The sequence below is a fragment of the Lathyrus oleraceus genome, chromosome 2 (assembly GCF_024323335.1).
Source record: "Lathyrus oleraceus cultivar Zhongwan6 chromosome 2, CAAS_Psat_ZW6_1.0, whole genome shotgun sequence".
NCBI classification, from domain to species: Eukaryota; Viridiplantae; Streptophyta; class Magnoliopsida; order Fabales; family Fabaceae; genus Lathyrus; species Lathyrus oleraceus.
Window position 1 is genome coordinate 147,436,437 of NC_066580.1, and position 17,407 is coordinate 147,453,843.

The 17,407-nt window shown below is 38.4% G+C and overlaps 1 protein-coding gene across 2 annotated transcripts; it reads right to left on the minus strand.

The window, feature by feature from the left end:
- Positions 1-1,026: 1,026 nt before the first annotated feature.
- LOC127118583 (uncharacterized) lies at positions 1,027-3,784 on the minus strand. 2 transcript variants are annotated; one of them, XM_051048798.1, is made up of 3 exons: positions 3,504-3,784; positions 2,598-2,738; positions 1,027-1,314 (listed from the first exon to the last, which is right to left on the minus strand). In XM_051048798.1, exons 1-3 carry the CDS (start codon positions 3,702-3,704, stop codon positions 1,171-1,173), a joined length of 486 nt encoding a protein of 161 aa, XP_050904755.1. In that variant the 5' UTR covers positions 3,705-3,784; the 3' UTR covers positions 1,027-1,170. The 2 variants fall into 2 exon arrangements, with proteins under 2 accessions (XP_050904755.1, XP_050904754.1); XM_051048797.1 differs by lacking the exon at positions 1,027-1,314 and adding an exon at positions 1,321-1,494 and having other exon boundaries at positions 3,504-3,768.
- Between the last annotated feature and the right edge of the window lie 13,623 nt (positions 3,785-17,407).

The following is a 17,407-nucleotide window of genomic DNA, read 5'->3' on the forward strand; positions in this document are numbered from 1 at the left end:
GAAAACTAAATAGTATGTACTGTCTCAAAATATATTGTCAAGTATAGAAAAACTTTATATATTTTTTCATTCAATACAAGGGGCAGTGCAGAAAAGATATAGCAGGGTGAATTCTTGCATGAGTTATCGGAATATATAGTTGTAGTTACACTCTCATGCAAAACTTTGCTGTGCAATTCACATGCAAGATGCGGCACCACACTTTCTGCAATACACAAAGTGGTGCACTTCAGTTTTTAGATTTACAACTCAATAACAAAAGCTTCAAACTGGCGTTAGACCTTTCAATTTGGTTAAATCCCATGAAGCAATTTGTATCCTCCAGTGCTCAATTCCTATAGGTTTAAATTGGTCGCCACCCCTAAGACATTTTCCTTGCTATTTGGTCCCAGAAACAACCCAAAACATTTGGTTGCAAAGCATGAGTTTTCCATTGGCCACCTGATTTCAGAATTGTTTGCAGTGATTAATACACAAGTCCTGTGCCACTGTTGTGGGATGTGACGAATTGCGCTGGGTCATAGTTGCAACACATGCATTGGTGGAGAGAGCGGATTCTTTGTGAAGGAGAAAGGAAAACAGAAGAAGTGGATACTTTATGAGGAATCTTCTGCCTTTTTGAGTTCAATACTACTTGGTTTTGAACTGTAACAAGATGCAGATCGCCAACCACATATGAAACACAAAATTATCATGTTCGCTAATGAGGATATATTTTTGAGCATGTATCTGAGTGCAGTTTGGCTCCAGTAGCAAGTTAAGGTTTTGTAGGTTTGGTGACATTATGAGATGCCCGGAATGAGGTAAATTTGGATGTAGTAATAATTACTGTACAAAGAAAAATGTTTCTGCATTATGGATTACACAAAAAGGTTTGCAGGGAAATTATACATATTTCTTGCTAAGTTGCCTGTTAAATAGATGTAGCTCCTTTTTCAAGGGAAAGGGACCTTTCAAATACCAAAACCACTTCGTCACGTTTTATATACAAAACAACCTCAATAAGCAATTCTCAAAAAACCTCAATAAACAATAGATACAATTGTATTTCACAAATATGAATCCATGTATACTAAACCCACCATCATCGCAGGTGGAAATTGTGTTTTATATTTGTTTTTAATCACTGATTTACATACACAAAATTTATGTACATACACAAAACAAGAATTACATTTTGCTGTTATGTCTGCCAAATAGTGAATGCCGGCCTTCTGCTATCAATTCTCCAGTAGCTTTATTTTTAAGGAGAACAATTGCTCCAGAATAACCTCCTTTCCTTCCTAACAGCATAGAAGTAATTTCTAGTTCATCCTGCAATAAAATAAATGCAGAGATTTAACAAACCAAACATTTTAAGTACATGACAAATTTCATATAATGGCAAGATTCATGTTGATGCACACAGTAGAAGTAAAGAGAGTAAACTGGTAGGGGAACATCAAGCCTGAAGCCAAGAACTTGTAACAGGCTCTGTGGCAAGTGGCTACAAGCCTACAACAAACAATACACATCAAAGAACAAGGTATAATGTCTGAAGTAACCTTAACAAAATAGTAGGGTAAATCTTTGCATAAGAGACAGGCTAAGAATAACTTAGAAGGAAATAACACTGTTGGATAGTATAGTATACCTGTAAAGGTGTTACATTAAGAGTAGTCAATAGTGGCCAATAGCGGGACAGTGGAGCGGAGCAGAGGCCGACCGCTATGGCAAGAGCCTTAGCAGTGCAGAACACGATAGAGGCCGCTATATGGTAAATAGCGGGATAATGGAGCGGAGCAGCTCCCGGCCTATATCGATTTCTGACCCACTATCCATTTTCCCTCTGAAAAACCAAAATTATCCCTTAATATTTAGTGCTTAATTTTGAATTTTGGGATGTAATGTTTCGATTAAGACTTGCTGATGTTGATTAAGAGTTTTGATTAAAACTTGTTGATTCTTTAGTGTTTTTTTATTAAGTTTTGTGCTTTGACTGATGAATATTTTATGGGTTTTGAGCTATTTGTTTAATTTTACATTCAATATATGTTTATAATTATTATATGTAATTTGTCCAAAAATTGATTGAATAGTAGTCATCCAGCTCTACGCTATCCCGCTATCCCAATTTTGGGGCTGGCCACTCTGCGCCGTTATCTAGGATTGACTACCCTGACTACATTGGAGGCTATACAGGTGAATGATCTTGATAATATTTGAGGATCATCAATTCACAACTTTCCTAATGCTATTCACATGGAACTTTTAAACTAGTATCGTAAGCGTGGTCATGGTAGATAAGATGCATGGCCTAATACAAAGTCATTTTTATATTTCCAACCTACAAGCACTGTCTACACCGACACATATCGGTGTCGATTACCAACAAATGTCCGACATCGAACATCTGAAGTGTTTATGCTACATAATTTCCAACCTATACAACACGTAAAAATAATATATGTATCCTGATAGAAAAGCATGGTTTTCCTTTATCTTTCACCATTACCAATATAACGAAGCTCGAACTGGCAAAACAGTATAACCGAGACTATAAAGCTTGGGATCAAACCAAAAAGACTAACATAAAAAAGATGTTATGACAAACTTACATTAACATGAGCAGTTGAAAGAAAAGAAATAGACATATCAACTGAGACATTCATGGGGAGACCCTCTTCATGGACTAGAACACCTCCCACCTCATCCACAAGAGTTGCAATTGCGCCATTCGCCAACTTTCCATTACTGTCCTGTAAGAGAAGCAAAGCCAACATGTTACACTACAAAGATCATTATAGTAAATAGTAATAGTTTAATACACATACAAATAAACAAACAAAGAATGAATCATATCACACCAGATACTGAAAACACCTGTTTCCCTGTCACCACTAATATGATAATAACACTTAAATAAATTTAAAAATCTAACAATACAGATAAACATGTGATTTCAGTCCATGATATCAATATGTAAAGGGTGAAAGGAACAATTTTCAACCACTCAATCTTATATAGATACATCATGACTAGTTGTCTTATGTTTGGATTGATGGAGAGGAATGAAACATGATGGAATTCATTCAATCCTATTTTATTTTATCCTTCAATTTTCATTCCTCCAGTTTGGGGTGTATGCAAAAGAATGAAATAATTTGTTCTATAAAAATACACCAACAATGGAATGGAATCTTTGTTTCCATTCCGCCCGGCTTCTGCTCTGTTGTAGTCCATCCATCCAAACAACACATAAATGACCTCTCAAACTCTTATCTAAGTTGGAAATTCTATTCTGGTAGATTGCAGAGTGTAGACTGTAAACCTTACTCTCTCGCACAGAATTTATTTTTCAAATTGACATTTTTCCTTAACTGTTTCATACTAAAAAATAAGCATGCATACCAAGTTACACCATTACAATGAAATCAAAATTATTAGAATGAAATTGACATATAATAATAATAATAACGATCAAATAAAGGAGAAATGAAGTAGGGTTGAGGTGAGTTAGTTACGGTGAGGCGAGGAGGGACTTTGAAAGAACAAGAAACGACGCCGGGTTGGACTTTGTCAACTTTGATGCCAGTGAGAACGAAGTGTTCGTAGAAGCTTGAATCATCGCCGGGTCTGATGGAAGGAACAGATTGGAGTCGTGATAAGGCTTCCGATTCTTGTTGGTTTAGCCTCCGCTGCAACATCTTCTTCGTCTTCTCCATCTTTGCGTGTTTGTTTCACTCTTGCATTTTCGAATATTAGTTTGACTTGGCCTAATTTACGCCTAATTGTTAAAATTAGGTCCATAAACTAAATTTTAATTCCGCTTTAGTCCCTTAATAAAATATTATTATGGTTTGGTCTAGTAATATTAATTTTGTTAGTAATGTTGGTCTCTTCCATTAGTTTAGTTGAGAAAACATTAGTATTTGTCAACGTGTCGTGTCAATTCTGTAATTACTCATCAAAATGATTAAAAAAATTTATTATTTTAGGGCATTACATGTATCAAACATTTCATTCCAGAAAATAATTCAAATTGTTTTGTTGTATTTACTTTCTTCCTCAATTCCATCGTATGCATAAAGGATGCAATTATTTCAAATGGTTGGATGACGAAATTGTTGATAAAAGGGATCTAAAGATTCAAAGGCAAAAGAAAAAACTCTACAAATTGAAGAATGAAGTCAGTCAGACTAGATGATTGTTGAAAGTGTCCATTGTGGTTGAAATATTGAGCTTAGTGTTGATTGTTGTATTTGTAACAATGTATTTTTAGGTTTGATTTTGTCAGTCTATGAATTTATCTGTCTTTTATGTGTATATGTCATGAAATATATATGTCAACATTGTTATGTATGTTAGTTGCATTTGGTGAACAAAAGCACCTTTATGTAATGAGTTTATGAATGAAATGAATTTGTCATAACATTATTAGTGAAATGTTACTTTTGTTTTCAATAAACATATCAAAACAAATGTAATTTTGTGTAATGAGTTTATGAGTGAAATGTAACATAACCATAAGTCATAACGAAATGTTGCTTTATAAGTCATAACAAAAGGTTGCATTATAAGTCATAACAAAAGTGGCATTATAAGCCATAAGTCATAAACTATAAAATAGGCATTGTAATCCATATGTTACATAACACAACCAACAAACGTGGCATTATAAGCAATAAGTCATAAACAACAAAATAGACATTGTAACTCATATGTTACATAACATAACCAACAAAAGTGGTTAAGAACAAAGCATAAGTATTATGGTTGGCTAAAAATAGATTTTAGGCCTTTTTGAAGTCTCCTTTTCTTTTTGGGTGATTGCTGAGTTGAACCTCCAATTGGTGTTGGCTGACTTGAAGCAGCAGGCAATGATGGCTAACTTAAAGCAGCAAGTAGTGATGGGTGACTTGAAGCAACAACAATTGGAGTTGGATGACTCAAAACAACAATTGGAGTAGGCTAAGTAGCAGCAACAGTTGGGGTAGGCTGAGTAGCAACACCAGTTGGGGTAGGATGAGTAGCAGCAGTTGGGCTAGGCTCAGTAGCAGCAACAGTTGGGGTAGACTGAGTTGAAGTTGTAGGCAGCTTGCATGTGGCCTTATTGTGACCATCCTTATAACATCGACTGCATTTGATATCAAATTTTGCTCGTTTGAGTTGTGACTCATTTCTCACTTATTCTCCAGCCTCCTTGTTCCTTTTCTTCTTGGGTCTACCAGGTTTCCTTTTTATGGGGTGGTTGCAGGTCAACAACATTTGTTTTTATCCAAAGATATTCCCCCATTGACTGGATAAATCAATGGTGTATAGCAAGTCTCATAGCACTCCGTTTTGTAATATTCAGGCACAAAATCATCAACTTATAAATGTTGGTCTTTCATCCATGAAATTGCATGACAACATGGCAGCCCTGTCAGCATCCACCTTCTACATGAACATTCATGATTTGATAAATTAACAACAAAATTTTCTCTATTGAATGATATATGCCCAACCTAATAGTCAAATTCACTTGCTTGCATGTTACAAATGCAGAAAAGAATTATGAAGTCAATGCTATATCAAGTCAACTGTTAATGTCTCAAACAAATATGAAGCATTACCTAACAATCCAATTGTTTGTTCTTTGTGATTCCTTTTCCAGCTTCTTTTTTTATATTTGGTATAATGTTATCATCAAATTTGACAATATTTTATCTGTTAGACTCTCACCTTTACATCAGGTACACTCTTATCTCTTCAATCATAGCCACAATAGGTTTTACTCTTGTTGTTACAAATACCGAGTTGAATGCCTCTGACATGTTATTCACCAAAGTATCACACCTTATACTAGTTCTAAACCTTGATTTGTTCCAAAACCTCGGTGGAATCTTCCACAGGTGCTTGGCAACAATAATGATTACCTAACACAAAACCTTTGGTCAACCTCTGGTAGCAACTCATCGAGTGCAGGCAATAAACCATGCATTACAGTCATGAATATGTAAGTCTAAAACTATTTAATGTGTATGCAATAATTAAAACAGACCATACATATGTCAATACTCCTCTAAAGTAATATCCATTGTTGCATCCTCAAACACAGTGGCATCCTCCAAACTAACATCCTGACATGAATTTTTTTAGGCAATGCCCTCAATGATCTCATCCAAATTAACATTCTCAAATTAATCTTCTTGGTCAACTTTGTCACCTAGATTGTTCAAATCTTCAAAAGTCCCCAAATCATCAAAAATTCTTTTTACACCATTATTCAAAGCATCCAAGATGTCATCTTCCAATTTGTCTTCTTCTACACCATTGGGTCCTACATTATTTTCTAGAGAAAGTATTTGCACTTCCCCATAAACTGGATGCATGACATATAGATGTACATTCCCATTGATCAATGCAATCATTTTCATTCTATTTGTTCTTGCACCATCTTTCAATAACACTAGCTCATTACCATCCATTGCATCATAATACCACAAATTCTCCACTTTTTGATACCCTAAATCCTTTAACCCACCTAACACCTCAAAATAACTCCAGAAATCAAGGTCAATTTGTCAAACCTCCTCTAACTAGTTGTAACCTAATATGTTAAACTCAACAAACACACCCCCGTGATGGATAACACACGCAAACTTATTACTCATGACTTAATCATACCAGATAATGCAGAAATGAGTCTTCGAAGTAAGAGAAAATGTTAAAGGTTTGCTTTTTAAAATAGTAAGCACATAAACATACCTTAGACTGGAAATGAACAATGGTGAAAGTTGATAAGTAGTGTCTTCTTCGTAGTTCCAACTATCGTCGTCTTCTTCGCTTCAAGTTCTTCTTCTTCGGAGCAGCTAGGGTTTCAGACAATGAGAGTAGAACTATGAACTAGGGTTCGGAACTGAAATATCATTCTACTTTTGTAAAGGTAGGTGAATAGTTCAGACATTATGTTTCTAAAAGAGAAAATGATATTTCATACTTTACATTAATATAAGTGAATTAATAATTGAAAAAACAATAACAATATGTCATGTTAGTAATTCACTATGTCACGTTGACATTTTTTAACATTTTTCCACTAAAATTTAACATAAGGGACATATAAGACTAACAGAGGTGTCTTAAAGAACTATATTGTAACATTTTTGGATTGAGGGACTAAATAAAAACCATAAATTAATTTGAGGGACTAAAAGATGAATTAAATCTTTAAATTATTTATGCGCAAATTTGTATTTAAATAAAAATTTGAGAGAAATATATATATTGTCTGAATCGAATTAGTTCGGTCCTGTGTCACTTCACAGAATATTTTGATTATATTTTTATATTTTTGACAATTGCTACACATATTATATTCATTGTCATCATTTTCCATCCATATGTCATGTTCCATGCAAGATTTATAATACTAATGTTATGTTAGAATTTTCAGTCACAATTATAGTAGTAGGTGTGTTAGACCATAATTAATCAAAATTGTAGTGACTTAATTAATTATGGCTAAAAATATAAATATCCTAAAAGTTAAATTTATTGTGTAGATACTATACGTTAATATCTAATGGATTAAATTAGAATATTTAATACTAAGAAATAATCTTAAGATTATTTATAATGGTTATGGTCTCATTTGTAAACAATCCAAAAACAATTTATAATTTATTATGAAAATTCTATCTTCATCTTCATCAGAATAGATTCAATGAGACATAAAGAATCTTACAATTGAAAATCACATATCCGATAATCTTCAACTATTTTCAATTACAAACGCGGATACGCTATCGCTTGTATTTGAATATGTGTATAAGGGATACGAGTCGATCGCATATCTGATTCATAGAGATTTGTTTATAGTTATGTTCTTTATTTCTATATCGATAGAAATTATAAGATTATGAATAAACTCAATTGACGTAATAAATCAATAAATGGTATTAGAGTTATTCATATCAATATTTTTTATCTTTTAATTGCTATAAAGTTTATGTTGATTTATGTAGTAAATTATGATTTTGGTATTATGTTTACACGTTGAAATTATCATAATTATACTTTGCAATTGTTACATTTGAGATTTGGGTTTTATTCAAAATACTTTTTGTTATGAGCCCAGTTCCTATTGATACTAATGTTGGAATTGGGCCTGTTGTCACTGCAGAAGATGGGTCTGTGAATGATACTGTGAGAAGGCCCATGCGTACCAAGAAGCTGCCTTCTAAATATAAGGATCATATAGTCTACAAATAAAATATCCTAATTGCTTCTAGAATGGATGACTCACTACTAGTTTGTTATATTTTGCATTGCTGTCAAATCTGTTAGTGGATTCTGTTTGCATTCCTTTATATTTGGTTGTATTCACCATTTCAAGGATATCAATGAAATATATTCCAACTGCATTCTCTCTCTATCTTTTCTTGAGGAGGTACTCAGGCCTTATAATACTGAGATATAACATTGGTGCTTTCATTGTGTGTCCTCTCCTCCAATGACCAACAATCGCCCTCCTCCTCCTCCACCTGACCGTGTGGATGAACTAGCCCGTCAAATCTCCTTCCTCACCACCCAATTTGAAGCTCTGAGCAAACGGTTAACGGAGCCGTCGTCGTCCCCGGCTTCGGGTCGCTCCTCCTCAGAATCTTCCAACCGTCCTCGCCTGAAACTTGACGTTCCTCGCTTCGACGGCACCGACACCCATGGGTGGATCTTCAATATCTCCCAATTCTTCACTTATCACCAGACTCCCGATGAAGAGCGCATTACCATCGCCTCGTTCTACCTCGACGGGGCTGCCCTCGCATGGTATCAATGGATGTATCGTAACCACCAGATTGTGTCATGGCCACAGTTTCTCACCGCCTTGGAAACTCGGTTTGCTCCCACCGCATTCGACGATCCTCGGGGAAATTTATTCAAGTTGACTCAATCAACCACCGTCGCTGCTTACCTTACAGAGTTTGAAGCCATTGCCAATCGCTTAGAAGGTCTCTCTGCCGCCGATCTTCTGAGTTGTTTTGTCTCCGGCCTAAAAACAGAAATTCACCGTGAAATTTTGGCTCTTCAACCAACCACCATTGCTCAAGCTGCCGGGTTGGCTCGTTTACAAGAGGATAAACTTCACGATATTGCGCGTGCCTCGCGTCAACGGTAGAGCACTCTGTGGCAACCACCGTCAAATTGGCGCCCTACAGTTAAAACAACCACCGATGTGACCCCGGCGGTCAAATCCTCTCCTGGGATTCTCCCTACTCCTCCGGTGAAGCCGCGTTTCCGCCATCTCTCTAGTGTTGAGATGGATGAGCGACGAGAGAAGGGACTATGTTTCAACTGTGACCAACGATGGTCCCGTTCCCATAAATGCGGTGCTCGTGTTTTTCTATTATTAGCTAACAGCGATGAAGCTTCAGTTGATGCCGGTGACCTTGAACAGGCAGCTACACAGTTGGATTCGGATGATGATCCACGGGTTGAATCAACTACCACCGCAGCACAGTTGAGCTTGCATGCTCTCTCTGGTGACCAAGCTGCTGACACCTTTCGGGTAGTGGGCCGAATCGGGCCACAAACAGTCCATGTGCTTGTGGATGGAGGAAGCACGCACAATTTTGTGCAAGAGACTATCGCTAAGACTTTGGGCTTGACTCTTGACCCAATTGATCCATTTAGGGTATTAGTGGGTAATGGCCAAGAATTGCATTGCACTCATGTGTGTCCTGGGGTGTCTATTGTAATTCAGGATCACACTTTCTCAGTGGACTTGTACGTATTGGGGCTACGAGGTGCTGATCTGGTTTTAGGGGCACAGTGGCTTAAACAACTTGGGCCGGTGCTGATGAATTACAATAATCTCACCATGTGTTTCTTTCATAACAACTCCTGTGTTGAACTACAAGGCCTCGCACCTACCCCCACCGTGGGCTTGCATTCATTTCACAAATTAACCCGTCACAATCCTGAGGCCCAACTATTCTCCTTACGCATTTCTGGACTTTCAACCACAGATAATCCACCCAATCAAACTGACTCACCTAACACATCCCTATCTCTCCTTCCTCCCCAATTCCAAACCCTAATCACTCATCATGCCAAGCTATTTGCAGAACCATCTTCTCTCCCACCCCCACGCACCACTGACCATACAATTCCCCTCATTCCACAATCAACTCCTGTCAATGTGCGTCCTTATCGTTACCCCCATTCCCAGAAGTTGGAAATCGAAGCTCAGGTTTCTAAATTTCTCAGTACCGGTTGGATTCAACCAAGCACCAGCCTTTTCTCCTCGCTTGTACTGTTGCTTAAGAAGAAGGATGGGACCTGGCGAATGTGTGTAGATTACAGAGCATTGAACACTATCACAGTGCGTGACAGGTTCCCTCTTCCCACCATAGATGAGTTGCTTGATGAGTTAGGCAGCGCCCAGGTATTCTCTAAGTTGGATTTAACTTCTAGGTTTCACCAAATACGGGTTGCTCCGTAAGATATCCACAAGACCGCCTTTCGCACGCATGATGGTCACTATGAATATCGTGTCATGCCTTTTGGACTCTGCAACGCACCGTCTACGTTCCAAGCAACAATGAACGACATTTTCAGGCCTTTACTGCGAAAATCAGTAATTGTATTTTTTGATGATATATTGGTTTTCAGTGAAACAATGGAGAGCCATTTGGAACATTTGACTCAAGTTTTCTCTATACTTGAGAAGCATGAATTCCACTTGAAACCATCAAAATGCACTTTCTGCCAATCCCAAATTGCCTACCTTGGTCACATTGTCACTGCAGGCACCGTTGCTCCTGATCCCCTCAAAATCCAAGGAGTTTTGGATTGGCCCACTCCTAAAACAGTTAAGAGCTTACGCGGTTTCCTTGGCTTGTCGGGGTTTTATTGCCGTTTTGTGCGCTCCTACGCTAGTTTAGCACACCCCCTCACTTCCCTGTTGAAGACAAATGCCTTTGAGTGGTCGACTATAGCACAAAGCGCTTTTGACACCTTGAAACAGGCACTTGCTTCTGCTCCAGTCTTGTCTCTGCCAGATTTTGGGAAGCCCTTCATAGTTCAAACCGATGCTTCGGGGTATGCCATGGGAGCTGTTTTGTTGCAAGATGACCATCCCATCGCCTACTTCAGTAAGTTGTTCTGTCCTAGACTATCTAAGGCTTCTACTTATATACGTGAATTACATGCTATCACGTGTGCTGTTAAGCGTTGGCGTCAATATTTGTTGGGTCACTACTTTGTCATCCAAACGGATCATCGTAGTCTTAAGGAGCTACTCACACAAGTTATTCAAACCCCTGAGCAGCAGTTTTATTTGTCCAAACTATTAGGTTATCATTACGACATTCAGTATAAAGCGGGGAAAACCAATGTGGTGGCCGATGCTTTGTCTCGTTGTTTTGAGTCAAGGAGTGCGGAGTTACAAATGTTGTCCACCCCACAATTCATCTTTATTCAGGAGCTTAAACAAGACCTTCATCAATCTGATGTGTACCTGGAAATGTACCAAAAATACGCAGTTGATCCTGCTAGTATGCCCGGCTTTACCGTTGCTAATGGCTTATTGTTGCAGAAGGGCAGAATTTGGATTCCCTCCAATTCTCGTTTCAAAATGTTGCTTATGAAGGAATTCCATGAGACTCCAATTGGAGGACATGCTGGCATAGTCAAAACTTTGAAGAGACTTTCTGCCAACTTCACTTGGGACTCCATGCGCAAAGATATCACTTCCTTCATTTCTGCCTGCTTAGTTTTCCAGCAAACTAAGTACTCTACTCAAAAACCAGGGGGTCTCTTGCAACCATTGCCCATCCCTGCTCATGTTTGGGAGGATATATCACTTGATTTTGTTACTGGTTTGCCCGTTTCGGGAGGTTATTCTGTCCTATTGGTTGTAGTTGACAGGTTTTCTAAGTATGTTCACTTAGGCGCTCTTCCATCACACTACACAGCTTATAAAGTGGCTGAGCTTTTTTTTTATATGGTGTGTAAATTGCATGGCTTACCAAAAAGTATCGTCTCGGACCGTGATCCTATTTTCATTAGCAAGTTTTGGTCAGACCTCTTCAAATTCAGTGGCACACTTTTGAGGATGAGCTCGGCTTATCATCCCCAAACTGATGGCCAAACAGAAGTCACTAATCGAACAATAGAACAGTACTTAAGGGCCTTTGTTCATCACAAACCATCACTTTGGCACAGATACTTACCTTGGGCAGAATATCACTATAATACCTCCTATCACACCGCAGCAGGAATCACTCCTTATCAGGTTGTCTATGGTAAACCTCCTCCTACTATTCCTAGCTATGTTGCTGGTTCCTCCACTGTTGATGCTAGTAATGATTTATTATTGACTAGAGAAGAAATACTGGAGATGTTGAAAAAGAATCTGGAAAAAGCTCAACTTAGAATGAAATCTATAGTCGATGGGAAGCGTAGAGAGTTGCACTTTGACGTTGATAATTGGGTTCATGTTAAGCTTCAACCTTATCGACAAGGGTCGCTGTCTGCAGCCAAGTTCAATAAGCTTAACAAGCGTTTTTATGGTCCATTTCGCATCTCAGCCCGTGTCGGACCTGTAGCTTATAAGTTGGAGCTCCCTTTGTAACACCCTTCTAAAATACCCCAAATATTTAATTAAAATAACAATATATCAATCAGAGTAAATATGCAATTAAGGGTGTCACACAATCATTACACACCATTCACCATAATAACTGTCATGCTCTTTTATTAATTCAAAACATAAAGCATTTGCACAATACGCAGCGGATAGAAATCAAATCAATCATGCAAAACATGTAACACATTACATGTAAAATTATTCAACAAGGTAAAACATCTCGTCCCGATGTTACATCTATCAGAGCATGACCCACTAAGGAGACTACACTAGACTCCAAGCACTAGCTTCTACTCAATCACTGCTCGTTACCTGAAAACATAGTTGTAAGGGTGAGTTCCTCAATCGATATAATAAGCATTATAAAATATCATGTAATGCTAAGTAAATAACACATTAATCACCCTAATCATATCACACATTCGGTAACGGCAACCTCCACTCAAACATCATAATCATGCTCAACATAAACATCAAAACACACGTATAATATTGGAACACATCCATTCATATTATACACAATACATACATTTGTCGCATCGCGCGAAAAACCGGCGGGAAAAGAAAGAACAACAGAGCCGCCACCGTGCGTTATTTATCCCAAAAGAGGGAAAGGAAACGCTCAGAGTAAACCTGGGAAAGAACATGGTCTCGCGACCAAAGAGAATGGGTTCGGGAGTCGGTTATGCGAAGGGAAGGTATTAGCACCCCTACGCATCCGTAGTACTCTACGGGATCCACGCACAAAAGGAAGGAATATTGGTTGCTAAACACTGCTCAAATATTCACACACACTGGCTGAAAGAAACGAAAGAGACTGACTGAAACTGGACTCGGCAGGATGTCGCATCCTGGGCCTACTTAGTCTATCAGGCATAGACATCAGAGTCGAAGTAGTTCGGACTGGGGAGACAAAACATGCTCGCTAGGATATCGCATCCTATGCATACGTATCTTCTCGGACGAGAGAAGAATCAGAGCATTCGTAGCTCGGCTGACACATGCTAAACAACTAAACAAATGCACACCACAAGATGGCAAACATGGAGCCCGACTGCCAATCACTGGACTTATGTCAGCATCCGAACCAAAACACACACAAGAAGGCAAACATGGAGCCTGAATGCCAATCACTGGGCTTACATCAGCATCTGAACCAAACACACGCACACTGGAACCCAAATGCCACTCGATGGACTTACATCAGCTTCCAAGCACACAACAACACAACAGGTTAATAGGGAGTCGGGGACTCGAGCCTATAACTGTCAAACACACACAAACAGACAGACAGCAAATGCTAAGGAGTCACAGACTCGAGCCTAGCAAAGGTCAGACAACACACACAAAAGAAAGAAAAGGCGCCCGGAGAGATCAGCTCAATCTCCTGCCTACATACTTCATCTGGTATGAAGATCAGGGCGATGTAGTTCCCCTACGCAGGGACAAAGGTCTAGCCTAACCAGATAACAGAGGGAGACACAACTCTAGGGAGACTACGACTCGAGCCTAGATGTTGTCATGCAAAATCAAACCTAAGTTATGGTTTCTAGCTAAATGGCACAAGGGCCAACCTATCCTAAGTATGGCTCACACAGGAAGCAAGCCACACACACTTAACTTGCACAGGAAGCAAGCCAAGCAAAACCTAACTTGCACAGGAAGCAAGTCAAAACTAATCCTAACTTGCACAGGAAGCAAGTCAAACTATCCTAACTTGCACAGGAAGCAAGTCAAACTATCCTAACTTGCACAGGAAGCAAGTCAAACTATCCTAACTTGCACAGATAGCACACGCTATACACAAACAAGTGGCTCAAACAAGGGTTAGGTTTTAGTCAAGGGGTCATATCAACCTCAACAAACAAACCTCTGGAATGGGGTGAATGTGCTCTTAACCTTGCCATTGAGGGGGCTAAGGTGAAGCAGATGAAAGGATGAAGTGAGGATGAGACCTCACAGCTCTTATCCCTGGCCTGGGAGAGCTCAAGACAAGAATGTGTGGGTTCAGAAAGTGGGAACCCTTCTACACATTAAAACTGACTCAACTGTACAATTGTACAAGATCTTGGGTTTGTATCTGAAATGCATCAACACAGTGGTGTGAGCAAAGCAGATGACACACTGAATAGTGGGGGATAGATTGCATATCCCTACCTTCCACCAATTGCCTCTTCACTTAGGAGGACTTTGACTCTATGCAAGGACAAAGTTAAACATCCACAAACATTGCCTCTTAAGGAGGACTTCAGACAGTTGCCTGGCCAAGTAACAGGCCAGGTCTTCCAGACTACATGAAGTAAAAGAGACATACCTCAATGCAAATTGCTTATACAAGCAAAGCAAAGCAAAAAGTTCACAAGGAACTAAGCAACTAAAGCACCTGAAACAGTCAAGCAGATGTTAGTATGCAACTTCAAACAAAACAAACAGAAACAGACAACAACAGTCCATTAGAGGCATATGGATGTGCAAGGCACAAGGCTTATGGCATGTGAGCCAAGCCACCTACAAAACAAAGAGGTTAGACAATGATACTTGAGCAAGCTCAATCAAAAGAATTGGTCTTAATGGCCATTTGATGGTCAACCTGAAATCACAAACTCAAAGGTGAGTAACAGGACCACTAGGGCAAGCCTAGGGTCAAAAGTGAATGAGAAAGTCAAAACAGCAAGGGGTAAGTATCCAAAATCATGTTCAAACAATTAAGAAACACAACCAATTGGGTTCACACTCATATCAATCACTATCATCATTTCATGATCAAATTAGGTCAAAACATGGCACACAGAAGCTCATAGAAGTCAACAGCAAGACTTAACTCAAAAGCAATCTTAAACATTTCCAAAAATCATCAAATAAATCATGATCAATCCTAACACATAGCATGGTAAGCATGTCAAATTTCATCTTATTTGGACAAGTGGAAGGCAGTCAATGAAAATCAGAAAGTCAAAGCCAATTTGAACATGCCCAAAGAAGTCAACCAAACATGCATCAACTTAGAAAAATCATAAGTCAAGAATGGTGTATGATAAATGAATGGGACTAAAGCCATGGCAAAGATGAGGATGTCTAGTTATCTCATGCAAACTTTCATGTCCATCTAATAAAGTATGAGAATTTCACAAATGAAATGGGAACAAGTGTCACACAAGGTCAACATTTGACTAGGCAGGGGAGGAAAATCTCAAACAAATGGAAAATGCCACAAATAATTCCAAGAAAAATCCACATGTGAACTAGACATACAAGAGTAAGTTCATGCAAAATTTGGGGTCATTTGGATGTAAGGAAGCATGTGAACAAAATTAGGGAAAATACATGATCATGATATGGCACCAAATGTAACACATGACTTCAAAAAATCATAACCAGCAAACCACAAATGGGAAATCCACAAACTTTATACCAAAATGAAGGTGAACATGTCTAGTTTCATCACAAAAAATTTCAAGCTCATTGGATGCAACATGAGTATTTCACAATTGAAATGGTAAGATGTATCATTTATGCATACATGTTGGGAAAATAATTGTCAATTAAAATCCAGCCAATGGAAAAATAATTAAAAATCACAATCAAAAACTAGACACATTCATGAACATTGTGGAAAAAACCTCATGATTTTTGGATAAAAATTGAAAGAGAAATGAATTTGTAAAGTTGGATGAATAATTGATGAAACATGAAACAACATAGCATGGCATAGGTCAACTAATGGTCAACGCAGTGGCAATTCAGTAAATAAGTGTGCCACTAATTGAAACGGCAGCGCTTTACACAGCCAAACGAAATAAGCTGATTGGCTCTCCCTCATTGAAACAGTAACTTAAGCAACCACAGCCAATAGCATTTGAGTTTTCTGGTTTTTTTTTCAAAAAGAACTTAGGGTTTTAAGCTTCAACAGCATGGACATTCATCATCGTGCAATCAATCATCAACATGAACCACAACATCAACAAATAACCATGGCCATGAAACAATCATCATCATGCAACATTAATCAACAGTAAAACACACATAAAACATAGGAAATTCTGGGCATGAACAGCATACACACATTCATCATCATGCATCTCAAAATTTAATGTGCCCAGGAATTGAAATCCAAGGTACCAACAGCATCATTAAACATCAGGTAACACAAACATGGCAATGGTTTTCACTGAAGCAACAAACAATGAGCAAATCGAAGGAAACTAGGTTTGAGCATGCAAGATGAAATCCAAATTTCTCATGATATGTTTAACCAATCAGCATGACTCAAGTTGCACTGGAACAAGCATGGAAAGACCTTTTAAAAACATAGCGTAGCAAAGCAAAAGAAGGGATTCGAAAACTTACTTGGTTGAGAAGAAAAATGGATGCAGGGCTTCTTTTGAGATTGCAAGCAAAAGCAGTTGCCAATGATGGTTGGTAGTGATGAATGCTTGCAGGAAATCGGTTCAAATTGCAAGGCTTGGTTTTGTTCAATAGTTTGTTGACTGGTTTAGAGGAATGGCCAAGTGAAGTGAATTTTGTGTTTTTTGGTGGCAAGGCAATGTTGGTTCCTTTGTGTCTGGACAGAAGGATTAGGAATGCCAAAGCAGCAAGGTGAGTTAGGTCTTGTTATGTTGGTTTGTTGGCTAGTTGGTTTTTGAAGATGCAAAGCAAAATGGCCAAGGTGAACTTCTATGTCCCTCCTCCAATTGATGCTGCCTGGTTCCTTTTGATGACAGGAAAATGAGGTGTATGGTCAAGGGTCAAATGCAGGGTTTTGGTGCTGCTTGAGTTTGGCAATTGATTCTACTG

Excerpts from the sequence above, each read along its gene's own strand:
- LOC127118583 (XM_051048797.1), bottom strand. The coding sequence starts at position 3,704 with ATGGAGAAGACGAAGAAGATGTTGCAGCGGAGGCTAAACCAACAAGAA. Across the intron at positions 2,739-3,503 it reads AAGTCCCTCCTCGCCTCACC|GACAGTAATGGAAAGTTGGC; the intron begins GTAACTAACTCA and ends CTTCTCTTACAG. Across the intron at positions 1,495-2,597 it reads TTTCAACTGCTCATGTTAAT|GCTTGTAGCCACTTGCCACA; the intron begins GTAAGTTTGTCA and ends TGTTTGTTGTAG.